This window comes from Lepidothrix coronata, unplaced genomic scaffold (assembly GCF_001604755.1).
Source record: "Lepidothrix coronata isolate B3197 unplaced genomic scaffold, Lepidothrix_coronata-1.0 Scaffold85, whole genome shotgun sequence".
Taxonomy (NCBI): domain Eukaryota; kingdom Metazoa; phylum Chordata; class Aves; order Passeriformes; family Pipridae; genus Lepidothrix; species Lepidothrix coronata.
Window position 1 is genome coordinate 3,696,588 of NW_016690265.1, and position 21,705 is coordinate 3,718,292.

Below are 21,705 nucleotides of genomic sequence, written 5' to 3' on the forward strand. Positions count from 1 at the left end.
TGGAATAAAAATGATGTAGCACTAGAAATATTGATATACCACCCTCTGCCCTAGGACATTAACTGAAGCAATTGCTTGTCTTGTCAGCCCTACACGTTCCTCCCTATTTTCCCAAGTAGAAAAAAATCAAAGGATTAAAATTTACTGCTGAAGTTACCCAGTATGCATATCCAAAACGTGGTTATGCACATTTATACAACAAATGAATGTTTATCTGTGAATGTTCATCTGTGAATAAATGTCCACTGACTAGAACTGAAAAAAATGCTGTGGCTAAAAGTTTTATTACGAAGTAGATGTCTTTTAATGTAAGTGTTATTACAAAATATTAGTGCATTTTAAATTATTTTCTGTTGCTTACTATTTTGTTAACTTGTTTTCCACATTTTAATATTTTCATTTTTCTTCCTAGGACTGAGTAAAACATTAACATAATTTGAAAACTTCAGAATTCGAGGCTTTCACATTTTATTTTGAATTTTGTGAAATTTGTCAGAGTTTGGAAAATGCGTACCAAATGTTGTAGACTGTTTTTTAATGAAAAAAAACAACTGTCCTATGAACTTTGAAATTTCAGAAAGAGACATTTTTGTGTGACGTCTTAGAAGTGTTGCATGTTTTAATATGCCTGCCGCCATTTTGCAAAACTTTGGCAATAAGAAGCATTTGGAAGCTTCCATCTTGGCTACATTCAGATTTTATGGCATTTGACAAAGCATGTTAAGAAGTCATTTTTACAAATACATTGCAAAGCCTGCCAAATATGAATAGAGAATTAGGAATAAGGTCCTACAAGTGCAAGCGTATGACTTCATATTATGCTAAGTTAAAACTGATATTAACTTTCTCTTGCTTGATTTTGTAACGGCTTTTGCTTCAAACAATATTTATAAGCTGGATTGAAACTATTGATTTTAATTAACCTGTTGGAGATGGCCTTTTTAAGCATCTTTTAATATTCTATAGTTAAAGTGCTCTCTTCTTGAAAAAGTAGGACATGCAGAGACACTATATTAAGAATTACATATTTTTATATGTATATGTTTTGTACCAAAGAGTTTGTTTATTGTTGCGATGCTTCTTTTTTGAGGAGTGGTATAATTCTTGGCTTATAATTGATAAGTTTCTTGTTGCCAAGTTTTGAAACTTTCTAGAACAGTGTTGATTTACTATGAGTATTATTTATATATAGAAACATATTAAACCATTGGATATCATTAAGGACATGATCAGAAAATCACTTCTAATTGTGTTAAAACCTCAATAAAAAAGCTGCCCCATCGCTTTTGGTAATGGTTCCTTGGATGGTTATTGACTACCTGTAAGCTACTGATCCATTGCAGCACCAAGTAAAACGAGGTTACTTAAATCATCATCTGATCATACCCTGTGATGATAGCATCCTGGTTTAAAACTACACCATGAATTGAATTTAAGCTGTGATAAAATATAATTAAACTGAGAGAAATTCAATATAACAAGGAAGTTAGCAACATTCTGAGTCTTTGAATGTTCAAATGGCATGGCTATTTTTGAGTTAAGATGGGTAAAACCCATCCAGAATATAAAAATGTGCACCCACTGTCTGTGAGACCAGAGCCTTGTTTTGTATAAAGAATTAAAAAAATCCTGTGTGCGCGTACAGATTTATTAACTGCGTAAAATAGAAGATGTGTTCAAGGCTCAGTGAATTGCAGCTGTTCTAAACTGCAAAACTCTTACAATAGCAATGCTGATGGTCTTAATTATAGTGATGCTAGTGAACATTGCTGCAATTGAAAAAGTTCCTAATTAACATGGGATCTTATTTCAAGGCAGCATTGAAAGAATTGAAGATCTTCATGGAAAATAAATGTGCTGAAAATGTACATTTTAATGGCATTGCACTTTCTGACAAAAACTTGTCAATTTTGGGTTTTTCCCCAATAGAATTTTTTGAACTCATATCCAAAGCACAAAGTAACAGAGCAGATGACCAACGTGGACTGCTAAGGAAAGAAGACCTTATTCTTCCTGACTTTCTTCGTTTACCACCCACTGGACCAGAACCATCCTCATCTACTCCTGCAGGTCCTAAAGGCTTCAACAAGCGAGTTTCAAAAAATGATGACAATGATGGATGTACATCACCAACTGGAAGACAGGAGTCCATACAAAACTTTAATGAAAATTCAGTTAAGAAAATGGGTTACTCAGAAAATAAACACAAATCTGCCTTGGCAGCTCTCCACAGTCAGAAGACTTTCAGTGTTCCTTTTAGTCCTCCATTGTCTCCCATTCCGCATGCACAGGAAAACAATGCAACAGTGTGGAAAAGGCAGTCAAGAGAATTACAAGCCGAAGGCATACAGATGGTAGATGATGACAATGTGGCAGACTTGACTCTTGTGGCTGAAGGAGATATTAGTAGCCCTAACAGCACTTTGCTACCGCCGCCACCACCGACACCACCGTCAGACATCAGTAAACTCACAGAAGCCAACTATCCACCCCCAACTCCTTTTACAGGTAATCAGGAAAAATCTGGATATCAAAGATCCAATTCAGGTATTTCTAGATTTTAATAGTCTTTCCTTTTATGTAAAACTACTTTTCCTTGGCACTGTTAATCAGTATTTGGCACCCATTAAAACAAGAAAGAAAATTCTCTCTGCACCTTAATTTTTTTTTTACAAAAAAAAAAAAAAGAAAAAAAGATTTTAATTGCCTTAGTCTGTGCTAACTGGTTGCCTTTAACAATGTACTTTTGTTTGCATTTGGCATGTGGCCAAAAATGGACACATGCAGACAAACGTTTGAAACTTATCCATTTGCTATAATTATCTCATTCACCCTCAGAGTACAAAACAGGGTGTCAGCATTTTGAGCTCCATAGCACTGTTGTGTTCCAGATTTTCTGATCCATTTCTCATAATGAGATACATGATTAGGGCTTGGAAGTTTAAGTACTTTAGCAAAAACCCTAATTATGTGTTGAAAATTGCAGTACTGTTCATGATTAAAATCTTAAACGGATAAACCTCAATTTAAAAAATATTTCTCTAATAAATTAGATATTTGTGACTAAAAATAAAAATGTTATTTTTTTTAACCCATACTTTCCTACACAGAGAAATAGATTGCATCTATCACGCTTTCTCCCAGAATTTCACGTCAAATAGCTCTTTCTATTAGATAATTTTAAAGGAAATATGTAACTTTTTCAGGATATAAGTTTCTTGGTCTAGCAATATCACAGAGCAATATTAGCCCAAGGCTGAAGTATGGAATTTCTTTATAAACATGGACTCTAATAATAATTGCTATTACCAGAAACAAGAATTTGAAGACGATGGGTGTCGTGACATTGACATTTTACAGTCGTTGTACTGTACAGTTTAATGTAAAATATAAGAAGAGGTATCTATGTGCTACATTTATTTTTGATGTTTCACAAACATATGGTGCCATAATTTGTATGATCACATTTCTTTGTGATGTGGGAATATACAGTTTAATTATTTATCTTTTTACACAGAGTATTTGATACTGTTCTTTATCTGTATGGTTGATGATTTGTAAATACTTCTTTGGTTGTTGAATGCTTATACATGGCAATGCAAATTATTTCCTCCTCTTGGTATTTTAAAAACAAATTCCTTTATTAGTAGTATTTGAGAAATGTTCTATAAGTGCTACCACTTAATTTCTGAAACTGAGTATTGGACGGACTTGTAACCAGTGCCTATGAATAACTGAACCACAAAATGTACTTTGGACATATTGATGTATATATGCATAGATTTGTGTTGGTGTCTTTCTGATAATATGACAAGTGTACAACATAGGTATCAATTTGCATATTTTTCAGTGAGAACTGTTAAAAAAACCATTTGCACTTAAAAAAAACTTCATGAATTTACAATATTTTAATGCATGCCCTACATTTCTGTGTAACCACTGAGCTGTAGCTTTCCCTTTTCCCACTTTCTACTTTTTACTTTGTAGAAATCTTTGTGTAGTTTTCACATGTATTTTGTATCTTTGTTCTCTCAGGAGTAATAAATTCTAGGTCTAGTTACACAAACTGGTTTTAAGCTTTGATTTTCTTCATTATTTTAAAAATTCAGTCCTGGATTGTGAATTCTGATTGAAATTATCTTATAACAAACAGATTAATAGATATGAACTAACAATTACCGTGAGACAAAGCTGACAAAAGTTAGATTTGTTAATAATTTAGGTATCAAAGGGCAAATTCTGTCTTGAGGTGCTGGTGGGTCACATGTGGAATCCATAGCATTGGCATGTGCTCCAGAAGGCAGATAAGACAGGAGATTTCTTTTAAATTAGTCACAACAGGAACTCCTGAAAGGAGAATCTCTTCTGTCTGTGGGTTCGTGGGCTAAACTTTATATTCATTACTTTCCTTCTTATTTTAAACTAAAGCAACTCTTCCTTGGTCTTCAAGAAATGAGCTGGTGATCTCAGCTCATTTGATGTGGAGTAACCAATGTAACCACCTCTTTGTTTGGTAGTCTTGGGTAAGAAATGAAGGGTTGGATGGGTGCTGGAGACTGCACTCCTCTTTTCATTCTTAGAGATGGGTCCTGTTTAACAGCACTGTGTGAAGCCTAATTGGAAAAAAAAAATTCTGCAGAGAGGCTTGTCGTGCTGTTAACTAGGTCTCGTGTTCTGGGGATGAAAATCCAGTTTTTCCGAAAGTCACTGTGTTCCCACATATTTGCGGGCCTCCATGAAAGAAAAAGAAGCAGTTGAAAGTCCTGTAGCAGTTCCCCTTTTAAAATTATTCAGTTTTTCACAACAAATAACTAATACTCTACATACTGAGTTTTATTTTTTTAAATCGATCTTAATTAGCATGTATTCCAACTGGTCTTCTCTACTTTCACTGGTGATTGTGACTTATTTTTCTGTCATAGTCACCTGTGAGAGATGTTTAAGCAATCAAACTAATTCTGCAAAACTAAAAATCTAAATTTCTCTTAACTTTGTGACAAACCAGATTCCTTTTTTTTTTCTTTTCTTAGGAATAACAAAAATCTGAAAGAAAGATGTGAAACACTTTGTTTTTTTGCCACAACCTTATTGCATACAATAACTGTATTCTGTGCTACACTAACAACTCACTCCTATTTTATGGGAACTGTATTCTACAAAAGAACAGTGATTTTATGGAAAAAGTGTGGGCTGAAAGAAAACTTTTCTATTTTCATGATTTCATGGAGTTTGCATGGAAAGGCTGTTCAATGGTGTGCATAATTATAATAAAGACTTCTGGAAACTGTCCAGTCAAGAATCGAAATCTCAAAGGACTAAAACATTAATAATGGTTGCTTTTTTAAGTGCTTTAATGGTTCTTCAATCATAATCTCCTATCAATGGAAATCTCGTTTCTAATTGATTTATTCAATTAAAGTGTTGGGATATAAAGAAAAATCATGACTACTTAATTTGAAGAGGTCTGTAATCTTGGTTTCACATTGGCATAAAGGTAAATGATGTGTGTGCTTACCCTGCACGTTTGGGCTTTTGTATGTTGGGTTTATAAGTGCTGGGAAAAGGACTGGGGGGAATGAAGTCATCTCTTGTGTTCTGCAGGGGACAATTTGCTAATGTGGTAAAGCCAGGCCAGTATCCATCCCTGTATGGGTAACTCTTGAGGTTTTTTATCACTTAGAGATCTAGAAAGCAAAATATGAACAATGAAAGACAGTAAAATGAGGTTTGCATTGCTCAGTGCTTTTGAGAACAAATTTTCAAATGCAGTTCTTAGCTTTCTGAAATAGGTGTAATGTTTTTATACTGTAGTAATACTTAGCTATGAAGTAAATATCAAATCAGTTAGCAACAGAAGAATCATTACTGATTCTAGTTGCATTACTCATCAAGAGAAAATGTCTTTATTTTGAATAAGCCTGCTAGTTCTGGCAAATTTCCCACTTTAAAAACCAGAGATTTCTGGAATCTGAAGAATGTCTCTATGTATAATGGTGGTGGTACCCATCTGTGGAAGAAATAATGATTGTGTGGTGTGATTGGATTGAAGGGATGCATTAATTTTTGAAAGTGTTAAAATGCTGATTTAATCTCTTTGTTGTTGTTTTTTTTTTTTAATTGCCTGGTGTAGTCTGGGTACTTTGAATGTTGTCCAGATTTTCCCAGGGGGTCAGTCACATGTGTTACCTAAGTGCAAAATAGCTGTCATGGGGAAAGGCAGCCTTCCTCTCCTCAAGAGCTGTGAATATTAAGCTACAGGCCTTGCACTAGATTGTTTATTCAGCAACATTCCACTGGCCTGTGAATTGTTCGTGATGATTGTTGCTTCTGCTACAAAGTAGGTGGGCTTTTAGTTGTAATAGCAACTGGGCTTTTTCATGGAATAATACTATTTCATCCCAAGGTAGGACAATTTGCAGCAGTTCAGATTGAAGGTGCACAGACTCTAGATTTGATTCCATCAAATTTTTCCTCCATCTGTTAAAAAATTCCTTGTTGTTTGGTTTATTTTTTTAAGTTGGGATGAGAATTATTCTTAAAATGACATTAAAATTATACTCAATGAAATTATTGCCTACCAAGAAGGTGTTTCTTTTGAGTAGATATATAGACTAGATCCAGCAATGCAAAAGAAAAAAAAAAGAGTTTATTGAAAGCTCCCTTTTAATAAGTATATAATGTCATTGGTTAAGATAGAGAGCCAGCTAGGGAAAATAAAAGCATGATGAACTTTCTGCAATTATACTTTAACAACATGTCTATATAAGTTAAAGGGTGATTTTAGACTATGTGAAGTTACATAACTTTTTTTGAAGACATACTTGTTTGTTTCTGAAATAGATGTTCAATTGTATCCTCAAAATAAACTTGCTTCCTTTCTTATTGAAAAGATTTCTTTCAGAAATGGAATAGTTAATACCAGTGCTAGGATGCTTTTGTTGTGAAAGATAAATTATGCAGAAATAAAATGCAGGGTGGACTCTCAGAGCCTGGGGCTGGCTATTGTTCCCAAGGACAAAAAAAAATTTCCAAACTGCTCCTTTTCATTATTCACAGAGAGGATGCAGTGCATGACAGCTGAGGAATAGAGATCAGATAATATCAGTGTAATTTCTGTGACTTTCACTTTTTTTGGCTACTAAACTTTTCAAGGGTGATGTTCTAAGGGTTCTAAGGGTAATGAATTCCAAGTGCAAAAAAATTTGTAATAATTAGGGAGATAAGGAGCAATCACATATCTATGTTCAAAATTTCAAAATAAACCTTTGGTTTTGTAATAAATTATATAATATTTTGCATAACTAATATTTTACATAATCTCTTAATTCTTGTGGCATATTTTAGAGACAATCCAGTGGTGTTACCTGTGTAAATCAAGATAACCACATAAATGAAAACATAAATAAAAATTTAAGAAAAGGAAGGGATTACAACTTAAAGATGTAAAAATAATGTAAATTATTATATTTAGCAAAGGCTGTTGTCCTGCAGTTACTTATCCAAGATAATTGGATTCTGGATCATTATAAATAAGTACTCGTGGGGATCCAGAAACACTAAGGCCAGAATCTGTTAATCCTCTTTTAACCAGAGTGTGATTAAATGGGAGAATTACATGTAGTACATGACTGTGATCAACAACAAACAAAGGAGAGTTTAGAGCAAACAGGATGCAAGGAAGGCCTTGGGGGATGATTATTTGAATTGTAAACTTATTTCAATCAAGCAACAAGATACTAATTCTAGAAAGAATTGCAAATTTTGTCACTGACTAGATAAAATGTTAGAAAAATGACAGCTGCTCTTTGAACCAAACACACGTAGGCTAAAACCAGATCTACGTGAACCCGTGGCAGCATTTGGATGATGAAGTGAACTTGGTTGAATTACTAGTTGAAATGTAACCAGTAGCCCTGCAAAACCACATTTTAGAATTTCCTAACTGAAAAATAATGTAATTAATGGCAGATTAAATTAAAATGGATTCAGGTAATTCAATCCACCATTTCCCGACATAGTACTACTCTCTGCAATAATTCTGTATGGCCAGTCTTCGCGAGCGAAGATTTGGGAAAGGTCTTTACCCTTTGAGCCTGCGCAATGGATTTTTTAGGTGAGACCCAGTGTGTGCTGAACTGAGCCCACCCTTTAATCCTAAGGTTCATCTGCCAGGGCCGAGCAAGCTTGGACAGTGGCAGTGAGGTCCCCAGGACGTAGGTTTGTTTAGAGTGACCTTCTCTTAGATGGATTGCCTTACAGGGCTGACGAGCTCCATCTGCCCGGGGGACTTTTACCCGAACCCGGGTTGCAGTGGTAAGAGTGCTGCATCCTAACCACTAGACCACCAGGGGTCCCCAGCAATAATTAAACCTGCTGTTACTGATGACTGATGGAAAACCAGAATGAACGTTAATAATAAATGCTGGAAGACCAAACTGAGGGCAGAATATGTGTAGGCTGCTTCACAGATGTTTTGTCATGTCTGCTGCTTAGAAAGTATTAAAAAATTGTTTCAGTTTTTGCAGTGGAGAAACAGAAAGTTTGAGCAAATTGGCCAGTGTTGATGAGGGCACACATGTCCGCCTGGATCAAAATTCAGAACTTTTCATGTTCCTGGCCTTTAAATGGCGCTGTGTGCAGTTCCCTTCAGCCACTGTTGTAGCTGTGTATATAAAACGTCTCTGCCCTCAGAAAATACAGGTTGCACTGTTTCCTCTTTTGCATCTATATGCCCCTAGTGAGCAGCAGTGGCCATACCAGCTTCCTCTTCCGTGTAATATTCCAAATTTGTCTTTCTGAATCATGTTTTGTGCTTTGTTCTTTGGAATACTTCGGAGATGAGTGTAATGAAAGGATTTCTATCCACCCCGTCTTTCTAAATGTAACACTGCAAATGTTTTCCAGAAATTCCCAGGACAAAACTAAATAGCCTGGTAATGTAGAATGTTGCTGCTTTGTATAATAACCCATTTCCTAGCTTGATGCCTGCATTTTACTGAGTCAGATTTGAAGACACTGAGCATATGCTGCAGTTGGTGTTTCATCATGCAAGTGAAATTCAGCATATAAAGTCAAATTGCCTTTGAAAAGATTTAGCATAAACTGTAGGTAGGAATCTTTTATAAAATCTACTTTTTCCTCGGTGCTGTATCAATTAAGAGATAAAAAGAAGGAAACTCCTAAAGAAAATTTAACCTGCAGAATTCTAAAACTTAAATGTAAAGTATCCTTTTCCCTCCAGAAGCATAAACCACTTTTCAAACTTGTAAAACAGATAATGCTTTCAGTGATAACAGTATGTCAGCTAATGTGGAAGTCATTTATTCACCACTTGCAAGAATCCACAGCTGGGAGGGTTAAAATTTAGAAGTAGCATTTCCTGACGGTTTGGACAGGGAAAAGTGTCTTTTATAAAGTGAAATTGTCAGATTATGGCCATGGTAAGGAAAAGAGTTACTTGTACTGAAATATTTCCAGGACACCAAAGTGAACACCTACTGCAGAAGTGACCATCACAAAGCTCTTTTTTTAAGTCTTGTGAAAAAAGGCTTGCTCAGGCAGTGTGTTACCACCTTAGGACAGGCTTTGTGGAGCCAGAGCCTAGAACAGTGTCTGCCCAATCTCCACATTACAGCACACACCAGAGCTTTACTGATTTGGAGACTGAAAGTAATTTGGGGGTGGTATATGCCAATAAATTACCAATTCCAGGAATTGTTCCTGAACACTTCAGTGGTTTCTTTTCACAAGAGTTATATTCTAAGTATTATGAAGTACTTCAAACAGATTTTTATCTGCTGTAAATCAGCAGAAAATCATTAATCTGCTGCTCATTCTTTTTAACTGAAATCTGATCCTCTCCAACAGTAGTTAAATGCCTGGGATCAATGGTGTGGAAGTTAGGAAGATATTCTTGTTATCTTTCCATAGAACTGAGAGTCATCTAAATAGTAAATGCTTTTGACAAGAACAGTAGGATTTTAGCAAAGGTAGAATGATAAGTGAAACACTGAATTTACATGGAAGGCGTTTTATTAAAAAATCATAACTAAAATTTAGCACATTGAAAATAAATGAATTTAATAATTATGGTATAGAAACTATCATTGCAAGGTGTTGTGGGTGAACCTTTAAATCCCCAAGCATCTGCATTTTACTTACAGTTATATGATCCTATCATCTACATTTGACAGTTAATGCTGTTCCTGGAATTTCCAGGGTTTTTTTGACCTTTGTCTGGAATTTGGCCAAATGCTCCCTTGTTCCTAAACTATCTGGAAGACAATGTTGTGTGATCTCTTGCTTAGATCTTAGAGCTTGAGGAATATTTTATACAGAAGAAAAAGACTTCCCTTTGTCTTCCTCTGTGAAGGCAATTCTCCATAATCATAATGTTAAATTCAGAGTGCTCGAGAGTACTATATAAAATCCAAACATCAGAAAAAGGGAAATATTGGTAATGGAAGTCAGGAGATCAGTGCCTGCTTGTAACCTTTGGAAAAATGCAGACAGGTGCAGCCTTCTAAGCAGTCATTTGGCTGTGAGTCTGTAAAACAGAAGATCTCTTTAAGGACAAAAGATGACATGCGTTATCCCATCTTTAAACCAGCTGGAACATATTAATGGGATCAGATGCACAAGAAAATTCCCTCAGAGCTGCAAGGAATGCTTAGCAGGGGAGGTGGAGATTACCAATAGGCATGATTGTGCTATTCCAGGATGGAAATTCATCTGTGTGACCACTGCTCCAAGCATGGGCTTCCTTTCCCTTCTGAAGTTAGGTAGGACATTTGGCAGATTAGATTTGGGAAAATGTAATATCATTCCTGACATGCTTTATGCAAGGCAAAGCAATTCAGAGGGGAGGATTCCTTGGAGGTTTTCATCACTTCAGTGCAAGAATATATGAAGAGAAATTTTATCTGTGAACCTCTGCACCTTAGATGGTGCCCTGCATAGCTAAGTGTGTTCAGGTATTTGTTACTCAAAAACAGAATATGAGAAGGAGACCAGTGCAAAAGTGTTGTAAGCATCATTGAAATCTCATTATTAAGCTCCACTGAGTACATGCAAATCTTGAGTCTCTAAAAACTTGTGAGATATATCTATACACAACTGTTTTGTGGAAGCTCTCCTATTATTTATGTTAAACAGCCTTGCTTCATAGAAGCTTTGTTTTTTAATGAGGGGAAAAAACACATTAAAATATTTTTTCTGTGCAGTGCTAGTCTTGAAATTGTCTTCCTGTTTGGTGTAGATGAGTCAAGATCTTTTCTACCCTGACAAAAAAAGAGAAATCGTCTTCACAGTATCATCCCTTAGCAATTCCATATTCTTTTGAACTGGTATTTTAGACAAGATGTTCTCTATTACTGTCCTCCCTCTAGTACTAATTTATTTGATACCACAGAGAGGTTGCTCCTGAAAAGGTCATTAATAGAAAAATATGTCCATAACGTGGATGTATTCCTGTTCAGACGAGCTTATGTCTTGAGAAGCCTGAGAGCAAACATTGACCTTATTTTTGCTCTGTTCCTTTTAGAAAACTTGCACGCCCAGTTGCTTCATGTGGTGACTCAGTGACACCATAACTCCAAGACTTGGTGGCATTTCTTTTACTTAGCTGTAGAAAGATGTAGCAACCAAATAAATACAGTAATACTCACACCTCTCCCAGTGTTCCTCAGTAGGAGTTTCCAGCTCTTTCATCTGTTGTACCCTGTTAATGCAGTCTGCATCTTCTGACTGTGGAAAGTGTTTCAGCCTAGTTCAAGTCAACAGAGCTATGAGACCTTCCAGCACCATCAAAGTTGTTCCTTTACATTTAATAGGAGAATGTATTCTCAATGCTAGGACAACTGAATGACTCATGCTCTGTCAGTGCAGTATATTTGTGGTAATTTGTCATTAGTAGGCACTTTAGAAACTTGTAGCTCTTTTAAACCAACTTGAAAGGAGAATCAGAGATCTTCCTTGAAGGGCATAGTAGATTAAAGACATCAAGAGTACAATTCAGTACACTCATGTTAAGATAAACATTTCAGAACAGAAGAATAGCACTTTGCACCACAGCCATGCAAGCAGCAGTTGAAATTAAGCCCATGTTCGGCTGCAGTAGGAAGATTTAAACACAAAGTGTAATATAGTCCCATTAAATGTTAGCTGTAATTTAGTAGGCTGGAGTCGTGCTGGGCTAACAGGGCTGAGAAAGCTTTCTGCCTCTCTCTGCTCAGCTGATTTGTTTGGAGTTTGATCTAATTCCTCTGAAAAAAGGCAAGCATTACTGATGTGGAATATCTACATTATTCATGTAGGGCTGTACTGTAGCTAAAACGCTAAACATTGCATTACTTACAATTTTAGCTTGTTTTTCTTAAATAGAAAGCTTTAACCCTCAAGAAGACCCTGGAGTGAGTTGATTGAAAGTGCTTTTTTTGTCTTTTTCATTTGCATTTTGCCCCTTTTCCATATCAAAAAGTTCTTGATTATGATGATTATACATTGAAATTTCTTTTTCTTGCATAAAACTGTACCAATCACTTTGTGGGACAAACACAAATAAAAGATTTGAAAGACAGCTATGGCATTTAACCACTCCAGTCTCATGGGATCTGTGTGGCTAAATGTGCTGGTCAGGGACTTGTGTGTACTGTGACAAAATGTTTAAAAATATTTTGGATAAAGTATGTCAGATAATATGGTATCTTTTAAAAGATAGATAAAAAGATACATAGAAAAAAGGGATTAAATATGAAATGGAAGCCCTTACTCAGGTCTGCCTTTGTGCCTTGAAAGTTTCTCTTTTTTTTCTTGGCTCTCAGTTTGGTCTAATAAAAACGAGTCTCTTTCCCTGAATATATCACCACTTTTTAGATCATTATGGTGGGGAAACCGCAACTAGGGAAATCATGTTGTTAACTGTGGTGCAAATACTGAAATCAACTCCTTCATCCTTCCCTTCTTACTGCTGTTGACACAGGCAAACCAGCTTCTCTGCGCTTGCTTTAAGAAGCTCCTAGCAGTTCGCAGCATCACACCTCATGCAAAACTAGCTTTTGGGAACTCACCATGGTTGGTTTAAACCGCGGTTTTCCTGGGATAAGTGTTTAGAGAATAGGCCCAAATCCTGGCAATTGTGATTTTAGAAGTGCTGTACAAAAAAAAAACTTAAAAAAAAATCCAGGCATTTCTTTAGTGTTTAAAGCCAACCTCAGAGGGTCCCTTCAGAGGGACCTTGATAGATTGGAGAGTTGAACAGAGAAGAACCTGAAACTCCACAAGGGTTGAGGCAAATGCAGGATCCTGCACCTGGGGAGGAACAACCCTGGACACCAGCACAAGCTGGGGGCTGACCTGCTGGAGAGCAGCTCTCTGGAGAAGGACCTGGGTGTCCTGGAGGACAGCAAGCTGTCCATGGGCTAGCAGTGCCCTTGTGGCCAAGGAGGCCAATGGTACCCTGGGGTGCGTTAGGAAGAGTGTTGCCAGCAGGTCGAGGGAGAGGATCCTGCCCCTCTGCTCAGCCCTGCTGAGACCTCACCTGGAGAGCTGTGTCCAGTTCCAGGCTCCACAGGAACAAGAGAGACATGGGGCTCCTGGAGCAGGTCCAGAGGAGAGCTACAGAGTTGGTCAAGGGTCTGGAGAATCTCTCTTAGGAGGAAAGGCTGAGGGAGCTGGGACTGTTGAGCCTTGAAAAGAGATGACTGAGAGGGGACCTCATTAACGTGTATAAGTAGCTGAAGGGAGGGTGTCAAGAGGATGGAGCCAGGCTCTTCTCAATGCTTCCAACCAATAGGACACAAGGCAACAGGGAGAAGCTGATGCACAGGAAATTCCACCTGAACATGACGAAGAACTTCTTTACTGTGTGGGTGACTGTGCGCTAGAACAGGTTGCCCAGAGAGGTTATGGAGTCTCCCTCACTGGAGATATTCAGGAACTGTCTGGATGCAATCCTGTGCCACGTGCTCTAGGATGACCCTGCTTGAGCAGGGAGGGTGGACGAGATGAGCCACTGTGGTCCCTTCCAACCTGAACAATTCTATGATTCTGTGAAGTTTCTTTTATTCTTGCCCTGTAAACCATGGCCCATAGTTGCTTGGTTGCAGTTCAGGACAGTGTACTAACTACAAGTTCAAGTCATCCCTTCCTAGTCTGGTAGAGAATTAAGCCCTAGTAAAGTAAAAATAATATCTCAGCAGAGATCTGGTCTTGGAGGCCAGTTGAAGTGAAGAAACATGTCCCATTCTGCCCCACTGGAAGCTCTATATTCTCCTCCTTCACCTTTGGGTTTGCCGCTATGAGAATTTTTGTTCTAGAGGTGTACAAAATTATACAAAGTAGTTATTTTTAATGGAGTCTTTTTAAAAACTCTGAAAAATGCTAAATTAAGACAGATATGTAGTAAGATTTTACATTGATCTTTGAGATCTAATGTTTAGTTACCTACCTGGTACATCAGTAAGTCGCTTTGATGGAGTAGATGAATATCCCAGCTGGCTATCTACCATTAGGGCCTCAGAGGAAGCTGCAATATTGGAAACTGCTAAAACCAGAAGATACATAACTCTCCTGTGTTTTTTTTTTTTTGTTTGTTTTTAACTCTTCTGGTAGGTGCAAACCACAGAAAGAAAAAAGATTCACAAGGAACTTCAGGAAACTCTTGTGAGCAGACCTCTCACAAAGCAAAGACGAGCAGAAGCTTTAATCCTCCTGGTGCAAGAGGGAATCCTGGAACAGAGCTCCCTGTAAACAGGATAATCGATGTGGATGGAGTCAAACTGGAAGACGCTGGCACGCGGTCCTGCGATGATTCTGAAGGGAACCTCAGCTTTGAAGGTTACGTCTCTGAACTGAGATCTTGCCAAGGGAGGATGAGGACTGGAGTTTACAGGACATCAGACCTTCCGTCTCTGATTGCTGTCAAGAGCGAAAAGAATAAGGCCACTGAGTATAAGGCAACTTTTGTTTAAATCTCTGTTTTTAATTAAATATTCTGGTATTTTTGCTTGGCATCAGCAGCAATGGAGATATGCCTTAGAGAGGTGTTTCTGCAAGTTATAGGTGGTTTTCAATGCCCAGTTGCCTTCAAAGAGCCTGCCATACCATCACTTCTGATATGAGTTAGAAGCCCTAGAATGAAAAGATAGTATTCCAGTGAAAGTATTGAGCTTTGTACTTTTACCATTTCTATATAATTTTCTCTGGGATAATTCCATTGCACAGTGCAATTAAAAATGCTATTTCCACCCCTACCCTTCTTGTCTTTATTCAAGACAAACTTACTTTAAATTCCCCCAGCCAAACCTTTTAAGATAATTTCAGTTTAATCTTCTAATGTTTTTCTCTTGTCTGCAGGATTCCCTGTGTTTTAGTAGATTTTTGAAGTGTAAGTAAAATCAGTTACTGATGTAAAGAGATTAGGATTATTTTCTTAATATATTCCTGTCTGTCTCATAACATTTGGGAAGAGGTCCAACTGGAATTCAGTCCATTGCCTGGATATATGCAATATAACCGTTGTAATACAAGCAGTAAGAGGCAACCCCCCCTCCAACTGTGAATTTCCTGTGCTGGGAATAATAGCTGCTTTTGTAGCCAACACTGGTGATGTTTCCATACCAAAAATATATATCTAATTACATAGTGGTGTGAGGGTTGTCAGGTCCCTCCTCATCACTGCTCTCAGTGTCTTTTAGCTTTGGGGTAAGGCACTTTGTTACTGCTTTTTCGATAAGTGGTTCAGTGCCTCTCTTTCTTCTTGTAATTCGTTTTATTTCAGTTAATTTTCTAGCCTTGGGTGGAGAGTTGAGAAAGAAAAGACACTTAAGACTGCTGAACATGTTCTTTTTTGCCACCTCGTCCTTTTTCTCCTTTGCCATTTCTTCAGAAGAGGTTTTGAGCCTGGACATGCAAAAGGGTACAAAAAGAAATGAGATTGGTGGACAGCTGCTCATCATATTGAGTGGATATAGTGAGACTTCTGGTGGTTCACTGCTTTGCAATTATTGTGAGACTTAAGAAGTCATGCTGCATAGCTCCTGAACTGCAGATCCGCACAGGCACTATGTCTAAAGCATCACAGTAATTATTGATTAACTTCTCTTTCTTTGCTCCTAAAGCATACCAAGAATCATGAATTTTCTGAATAGTGGAGGGTACTGGACACTGTCAGTCAGTTTCTTAAACTCAAATCTGTAAGGCGAGAAAGAGGATATGTAAGATTTTGTAATTGTAAAGTAAGATTACTAAAGCTTAGGCTTAATGCTTAAGCATTACATCAAATATTCCAGTGATATAAAGGGATACAACACCCATTAGCTTTAATACTTTAATTCTTTTCTACTGTAATTGATTTTGCTTTCAATATTGAGGAAAACCCTTGTGTGGGCCTGAATGAGGATATATCCTGTGAAAATAGCTGTTCTTTTAAAAACTTTCCTGCTTTAAACTAATTTGAGAGTCCTGATAAAATCATGGTGGTGTAACGATACTAGAGATTTGGGAAACACAGCGGGCAGAATGTAGCAAACCAGTCATAGCCCGGTGAAGCCCAATGATGTGAAAACATTTAAATATCTATGTATTTTTAAAGCTATTTTTGTTGTTGTTGGGGTTTTTGGTTATTTTTTGGTAGCATTTTGCTAACAATTGCCCATGAGAGAATATTTCTTTGCACAAATAAATGGCCACAACTTTTTCCCGTGTCTGGAAAATCAATAGCTTCATCCTAATCAAGACTAACATTACTGCAGTCAAACTCAAGAGAGGGCATTTTTACCTGTGATATGCTTTGCACTGTTTTTGTGTCTTGAAAAATAAAATCCTAATGGTAAAAACTTGAAATTCAAATACAGCAATTACAGTCTTTATTAATCTCTGATCAGTATTTTAGACGATACAAGCTTGCTTATCTCATGTTGTGCAAGTGCTCTTAAGTGACTGGTAGTGAGCAATACAGAATTCTTTGACTGAAAGCTGAGGGGAGATGCAATATCAGCTGAAAAACCTTGAGTGCCATGGAAAGGGCGGATAGGGATTGACTTTCACACTTTTCTAATGCAAGGATTAGGGGCCATCAGATGAAGTTAATAGAAGCCAGGTATAAATCAAAGAGCTCTTTCTTCATCTTCTGTTTTCTCTCCCCAGCCTGCTGTGTTTGGAAAAAAAAGCAAATAAAAATGCTGTTCATAAATTCTGAGTGCAACATATTGGATTTGACTGTATCAAGGATTCAAAGAGAATTTGACAGCATGGGAGTCAAGCTGCATGCAGGAAAAGGAAGGATGTGAAAGAACAGAGTTTTCTTTAACATAGAGAAAAATCTTGGCATAATGCCTGGAAATCCTGTAAACAAAGGGACATGGGAAAAGCCGTTTCTCCCTAGACCACACTGTCATGCCAGTTATTGGCAGATTGTTTAAAAGAATGTCTTCTTATCTAGGACTAATGGAAATTAATTCCTTAGACTTAGAAATAATTAATAATGTTAGCTTTCCTATCCAATATCTGGCAGAATATGAAAGCTAAACCTGCTGGAATCAGGAGTTAATAAAAAGGAATATGGACAGCCTGTCTCTGGCTGATGATTTCCAATATTTTACTAGGAGTGTGGTCTACTTTCTAATTACTGTATGACTTCGACATTGTTATGTGATTTTAAATTGCCTCCTCATACTGTGATTTCCACTACTAATCAAATCTGCTTGAAATTAAAAATCAGCCTAATTGAAGCCCTGCTTGATAGCTTGATCCTTTATCTTGCCATCTAGTTCCTAAAGATAATCAGATTTTATGTGGCTTTATTTCTCTTTTACTTTTCCCAGTTTTTCCCTGTTGAAACTCCACTTCTGCAGTTACTCTTAATGTCTTTCTAATCCCATGGTGATAAATAGAGGGGAATTCAGTTATTCCATCCTCTTATGTGAAAGAGGGAGATCCACTGACCTGTATCAGTACTCAAACCTGAAACTGTAACAACCAGTGATGTAAAAACCCCAACCCCAACACCTGGAAAACCCTGCAGCGTTCTAAATCTTATTTAACAGTTGTTTTATATTTCACTTGTTGTCATGGTATCTGATTTTCAATTGTGGTGGTTTCAGCCTCATTGGCTCCACACGTCGCAGTTTTGTTGTGTTTTAGTTTTAAAAGCTTTGTGAAGAATAGAAAATATACATATAGGTAAACTTGCAACGAGACTTCCCCATAGGATTACTGTAGCTGTGTGCCTTGTCAACAAATCTGTGATATAACACACATGCAAAATAAACCACTGCTCTCTTTAGCTCTGGGGGACTGCGTGACAAGGAACCAATGGGTTGTGAAGACACATAAACAGGGTTTGCAGAGAGACTTTGCAAGAGCTTTACTGCTCTGTGGGAAGGAGCCAATACCTGAGCTATACTGTGTCCTTTCTCATGCCCCTGAAAGTCTTCTGGGGGCTATTTGATGTCATTCAAGGATGCTGGGTCCTTCAGGCACTACTTCTCTGCGTGAAAGTTTTGGCTTCTTTGCGGCTTTGCTGTAGCATGCATTGCATTATTCTTGCTTCTTTTCTGCTGCTGGAATTTACTGTTCTTAACAGAAAACTTCTAAAAGACATGGCTCAGCCAGTAGCCTCCTTGTCTCACTGTAGCAGAGATAACTAGGACTTACGAGCATATTTTGATTCTTTGGAAGTAGCTTGATTTTTGCCACAAAACTGAAATCCTTGCCAGTAGTTGTTTCTCTGTAGTGGTGCTGCTGCTCATGCAGACCTCTCCAATGTAGAATTGATAGCAAATATGGTAATTTAAAATGGTCTCTTCTAAGATACTTGGTAGCTGGGAGACCAGGCAAGTGTGTAGTAGTGTGATGCAAACACCTGGAGGCATCTTTTCACAGTTTCTCAAAGACTTTGAAAAGTTTCCAAAGGCTCAGTTACACAAAGGCCCAATGGCAGGTCCTTATCGAGGGGTGTGAGAAGCCAAAACCCTTGCAGGTCTGAGGCACTCTTCCTAACTCCCAACCACAGCTCACTGACTTGGCTTTAGAAACAACCATAGTTTCTGCATGAACAGGCGGATTTCCAAGCTTTGTGGGTTTGTAGCAAACCTGTGTGACAACACTGTTGCTCTGTGATAGTGTGGGTGTGCTCAGCAAAAACAAGTGGCACATCCAAGCCCTTCTCTCTGTGCTCTTGGAACAGCATCCCAAGCTCAGCATCACGGGGCACTGAACAACCGTGAGATCTGTGAACCCTAATCCAATGCCAGTTAAAACAAGAAAAGCTTTCATTGATCTTACTGAACTATTTCCTTGCTCTAGACCAACTGTCACTTTTAGCTGGTTTAGTCTTGATTTTTTTCAGAAAAAAAAATCTCCTGAGAAGTGCTAGATGATCAGGTGTCTGCAAATCTTGCCTGCATTACTCAAAATGTTAGCAAATCCAAGATGTTGCACATGAACCAAGATGCTCTCTGAATTGCTTGTGTGAAAGATAAGAAAATTGTTTATATTTTTTGTCCCAACTGATCATTTTGTTGTACAGTCTAAAATGCTGATGTACAGAACTTCATTTGTATTCTTGTTTTATTTGTGATTTTGTCTATAAATGTCTATATGATCACTTTCTAATATGAAAACGCACATTACTTTTGTTTCTCCCCAAAGTATTAAGAAATCATGTACTGCACAATAATGTTTATAGAATCTTAAGTGTGTCAAACTCATTAAAAATGTTAATTGGATATGTAGTAAGTAAATAATTTATGCCACTGGTACTGATAATGTTTCATCGATATCTAATTTCCATGTAGGGAAAAGATGTGAAAAAGATTTTTTCAGTTATTCTGGGACCTGCTGCCACTTGGACATCACAGTTTAAATGGAAGAATGAGACAACCTGAGACTTGCCTGCATTTTATTAGATTCTGCAAAGATATCTTCTTAAACCTAGCTTACATAAAGAAATTCCTTTAGAAGAGGATTCTTAAGAATTTCTGCCAAATATTTATATACCTTAAAAATAGCTCATGCTCTGGAATTTAATAATAGTAGGGTATGTTTTTAGCCTTTAATTAATTCCTTTTGCTCGGTTCTAGCAACACAAAGGGATTGCAAGCCTGAATAGCCAAATGTTTTCCAGGTACAGTGTAATCCTCCTCTGGCTTCTCTTCTGCATAGTCGTGGTGGGTTGTCTAGATCTGTGTGGTGGTCTGAGGGGACCAGTGCATCAGAACTTCTCTGCCCTTGCAGCAAGCACTGCTAAAATATACAGATGCTCTACCTACCAGAGAGAAAAGGGGGAAAATACCTAGGGGTAACAGGGCTTCAGTGTCTGTGTACGCTGACTTGTGTCAGTGACACAACGGTCCTTCAGTCCTTCAATCCACATTCCTTTTTGTGCTTAGAAAGATCTGTACCAGATCGAGGGGGCATACAGAAGTTTAAGTACCAATAGTAGAAAATAATGACTGATGGGAATGGAATGAAACCTAAATCTTCCACGTCCATGACAGCACTGGAGATGTTGTCATGCTGCCATGCATCATTATAATGCTGCCCATTATAATCTCATCCCAGTTTCCAGTGATAATGCGGAATCCCATCCCTGCCGGTACACAGAGCTGCAAAACCACCAGAGCATTTCCAAGTGCCCATAGCCTGCAGCAAGTGTCAGGGCTAGTGCTGTAAAGGCCACTCACCCACATCACTGGAGAAGGCCCTGGAGACCAAGTTTGGGAAGTGTATTCCTAAATACCTTGTGTCTGCTTTGCCAGGGAGCACCAACCTGTACCTCATTTGCATTCTCTGCCTGCAAAGATCTCACGATCTCAAAATAGTACATAACTCAGTTATGTGCAGATTCACACCTCAATTCCAGACTGATAAGGAAATTAAAGGTCTGCTAGAAGTTCATCTGATTAAAGCTAAACCTATTGGAGTGGCACATTCTTAGACCAGGGCACAAAAATGGAACTAATTCTTCCCCCCATTCCTGCAAGAGGTAACTGGGGTCTTTCTTAATGCTTTGAGTCTTTTCTGTAAATATGAAACAATGTGATGAGGAGAAACTACCCTTTTAATTACTGTTCTCCCTCATATATAGACTTGCACATGCATCCTTTTCAGTAGCTATTTACCTGTATTTACCAGTATACGAACCACATGAAATCCATCAACAACAGCTACATAACCTCGACCTCTTCTGTGATTTTAAAATTTCCAGAGCCGGTTCTATAGCCAGGATGAAGCAATGCCTGGCTGAGATCAGCCCTCTGTACGCAGAGCAGTTAGCTGAAACTTGTTTGCAACCAGGAGATAATCCATGATGGTGGGCACATATCTCTGATCTTGCTCTTACTCATTTGAGCGTTGACTAAAGTGTGAGCATGTGTGTGTTAGAAAATCCAAAGCACAACGCATGCCACAACTTCATTCCCTGGAGAGAGGGTGAAGGCAGTCAGCTGTTCATCTCCTGTGGGAAGATGCAGGATGGGGAAGCTCCACTGGTCTTGCACTGCCTCCATCTTCTGGAGAAAGCTGGTTCTCCCATTGCATCTTGCCTGTTTTATGCTGTTGTGGGAAAGGGACTGATACAGAGGTATGAGATTCTGCTGCCATTTGTTGCTTATCCCACTAAAGCACCCACTCTGTGATATCATAAGATATAATTTTCCTTGCTAGACAGCTCTGTAGTACATAGAATTTGGCCTCCTGTGAGCA

The 21,705-nt window shown here is 37.9% G+C and overlaps 1 protein-coding gene across 9 annotated transcripts in view; it reads left to right on the forward strand.

The window, feature by feature from the left end:
- Positions 1 to 19,736, forward strand: part of RGS12 (regulator of G-protein signaling 12) — an 89,942-nt gene extending 70,206 nt beyond the window's left edge. For 4 of the 9 annotated variants that reach the window (XM_017820775.1, XM_017820784.1, XM_017820783.1 and 1 more), the window contains 2 exons: positions 1,930 to 2,547; positions 14,611 to 19,736. In XM_017820775.1, the coding sequence (XP_017676264.1) occupies positions 1,930 to 2,547; positions 14,611 to 14,969 (977 nt within the window). In that variant the 3' untranslated portion in view covers positions 14,970 to 19,736. Of the gene's footprint in view, positions 1 to 412; positions 4,063 to 14,610 lie in introns of those variants that run through there. The other 5 variants (XM_017820778.1, XM_017820781.1, XM_017820776.1 and 2 more) reach the window with 4 other exon arrangements.
- The last annotated feature ends 1,969 nt before the right edge of the window (positions 19,737 to 21,705 follow it).